Raw genomic sequence first — 2,493 nt, 5'->3', positions numbered from 1 at the left:
CGGGTACTGGGGTGCACTGGGCTGCGGACGGGGCGGACCAGTATGCAGCTGGGGCTCCGCTGCGGGATGGAGATGGGGCTCAGCAGAGGGAACAGCTGGTTTTCGGCTCCGCCAGGGAACACCCGCCCGTTGCCATGGCGACTGCATCCCCAGGTAAAAGGCGAGGGGGTACCCAGGGATGCTCAACAAAGGGGCCTGGCAGCAGCATGTCCTGGTTGTCTTGTTCCCGTCCCTTCCTCGGTTCTTGCCCCAGCCTGGCTGCTTGGAAACATTGCTAACGAGTTAGTGAGCGCATACAGGAGAACAGAAAATAAAAAGCAATAGCGGCCTTTGCAAATAATCATTTTTGCTGATGTGGGGGAGGGGGGACGCAGGACCCAGCCAAGTTCCCTGAAGCTGTTTGCAGTTTCCTAGGCACAGGACATCCAGATTTCAGTCAAATATTGCAAGGCATTTGATTTCACTTGACTTGATGGAGCTCTGTCCTCGTTTGTCATACACTTGTACACATCTGGAGTGACAGACTTCAGAGGAGTTACTTCAGCTATTCCCCATACATCTGGAATTCATGCACGGCTCTTTATGTTATTTCAAAATGTAGTTTTTAATTGAGTGCCTATTCCAAAGTGTTTGTGTGTTTTCTGCATGGTTTTGAGACATATCCATCTAATAATGGACTTTTTGGTTCCTGTTTGCCTCCTTTCACTTTTTTAGGTATATTTGACTTAAGGTGCATTTAGTCTAGCTGGGGTCCACAGGTTCATTGGTTTTCAGTTTACTTTTGGGATGTATTTGATTTCCCTTAGTTTAAGGTGCCTTTCTTTATTGGCTGCATTAATATCAGGTGTATATCTATTAATGAACCACAGAAGGCTTCAGCTTTCAGTAGCTCCAACTTGAAATGTTTTTGGAGAAATGCCTCTATTTCCTTCTTGGCGACTACTTTCTTTCCCATCTCTGCCCATTAGAGAATCCAAATAGCCCAGCCCTGAGGAAGCTGATGGATTCCATCTACATTCCTCTTCACTGGGAAGGAGATGTTTCTGTTACACAGCCTGACAGCATTAAACTTGTCTTGAGTAAGTTGAGGGTCAGAGCTTGGGACAGGAATCAGTCTCCATTATGCAATAGCTGCAGGAGCATTAGGAACTGCGTTTTTGGGCTGAGTCCTCTCTAATCCCCTCTAGTCAATCAGCACAAAGAGTAGCTGGCCAGAAACAACACAGTCTGTGTGACGTGTGCTATTCCACCGGTACCCGTCTGTGTGGCTTTTTCAGTGTCTGAGTGTGCATGTGTGTGCTCTCAACATGGATGTTTCCCTGCTGCTCTTCTGTCTGCTTGATGCTACTGAGTTCAGTAGTAAAATGGGATCTAACGCCCATCGGCTGATGTGGGAAACGTTTTGCTGTTTTGTAGCTTTGGGCAGGCAGCTAATCTGCTGATGTGCTGCTCATTCGCTGATCTGAGTGGTAGGTTGTGAAATGTGACTTTTTACTGGAGAGAGGCAGATGGCTTGTAGTGTAAGGCCATTTGTTCTAGGTGCAGGGTGTGTGTGTGAAGAGGGCAAGATTGGGGTCTCCGGGTCCGGTTGCCTCAACAGTATAATGACATGAAGAAGAGGGAAAGGATCTTGTGAGCTTTTGTTATTCACTAGTGGATAAAAATATGGCCATGCTGAATCCTAGCAAACAGAACAAAGAGGGGTGGTCTCTTAAATTGTGTAAATCCCCATTAAGTTGAATGACTGTGATACTGCTTACATTTAATGAAGGCTTCTTCAGGCTTAACCTGATCTGTAGATTCAGGCTTATAGAAAGCAGAACAGACAGGATGAAAGAAAGAAAGAACAAACAAAAGAAAGAACAAACAAAAGAAAGAACAAACAAAAGAAAGAACGAAAGGAAAAATGAACGAAAGGAAAAATGAACGAAAGGAAAAATGAACGAAAGGAAAAATGAACGAAAGGAAAAATGAACGAAAGGAAAAACAAATGAAAGGAAAAACGAAAGAAAGAAAGAATGAAAGAAAAGAGAAAGAAAAAGAAAGAGGAAAGACTAGGAAAAAGAAAAGAAAAGCAAAGGAAATAATTTTCAGCTTTTGGAATCCTCTGCAAAGGGGCTTTAGACGTATTTGCATGTGTCAAACTGACAAGGTGCAGATAAAGTGAGCAATACAGACTTTTTTTGGTGTTTGCTAGCTGAGGATTGACAAACTGTCTAGCCGACCATGGCAGACAGAGCAGCATCCCAACCAGTTCAATCTTGTGCATGTAGTCTCCTTTTTGGTTTGTGGCTGCAGCACCCGTATTTCTGTTCAACATTACCTAAACAGCTACAGCGCCCGCTGTAGCTCCCACTCACTTCACCGGAAGAAGTAAATAATTTCACTGTTCTTTCCGTGTGACTAAATATTCTTAAGTTGCCAAATAAGAGGTCTATTGTGTTGCTGAATATCTAAAACTGTCAAGTATTTCAGAAAGCTCTTTTATTCTCC

At 44.0% G+C, this 2,493-nt stretch overlaps 1 protein-coding gene across 1 annotated transcript in view; it reads left to right on the top strand.

Annotated features, from left to right (window-relative positions):
* Positions 1-23: 23 nt before the first annotated feature.
* RTN1 (reticulon 1) overlaps positions 24-2,493 on the top strand; it is a 118,707-nt gene continuing 116,237 nt past the window's right edge. The window contains 1 exon segment of the mRNA XM_009870391.1: positions 24-153. Coding sequence (XP_009868693.1) covers positions 135-153 — 19 coding nt within the window. The 5' untranslated portion in view covers positions 24-134.

Source organism: Apaloderma vittatum, unplaced genomic scaffold (genome assembly GCF_000703405.1).
Source record: "Apaloderma vittatum isolate BGI_N311 unplaced genomic scaffold, ASM70340v1 scaffold14080, whole genome shotgun sequence".
NCBI classification, from domain to species: Eukaryota; Metazoa; Chordata; class Aves; order Trogoniformes; family Trogonidae; genus Apaloderma; species Apaloderma vittatum.
Note: the sequence above shows the minus strand (reverse complement) of the source record. Positions and strands in the feature narration are given on the sequence as shown.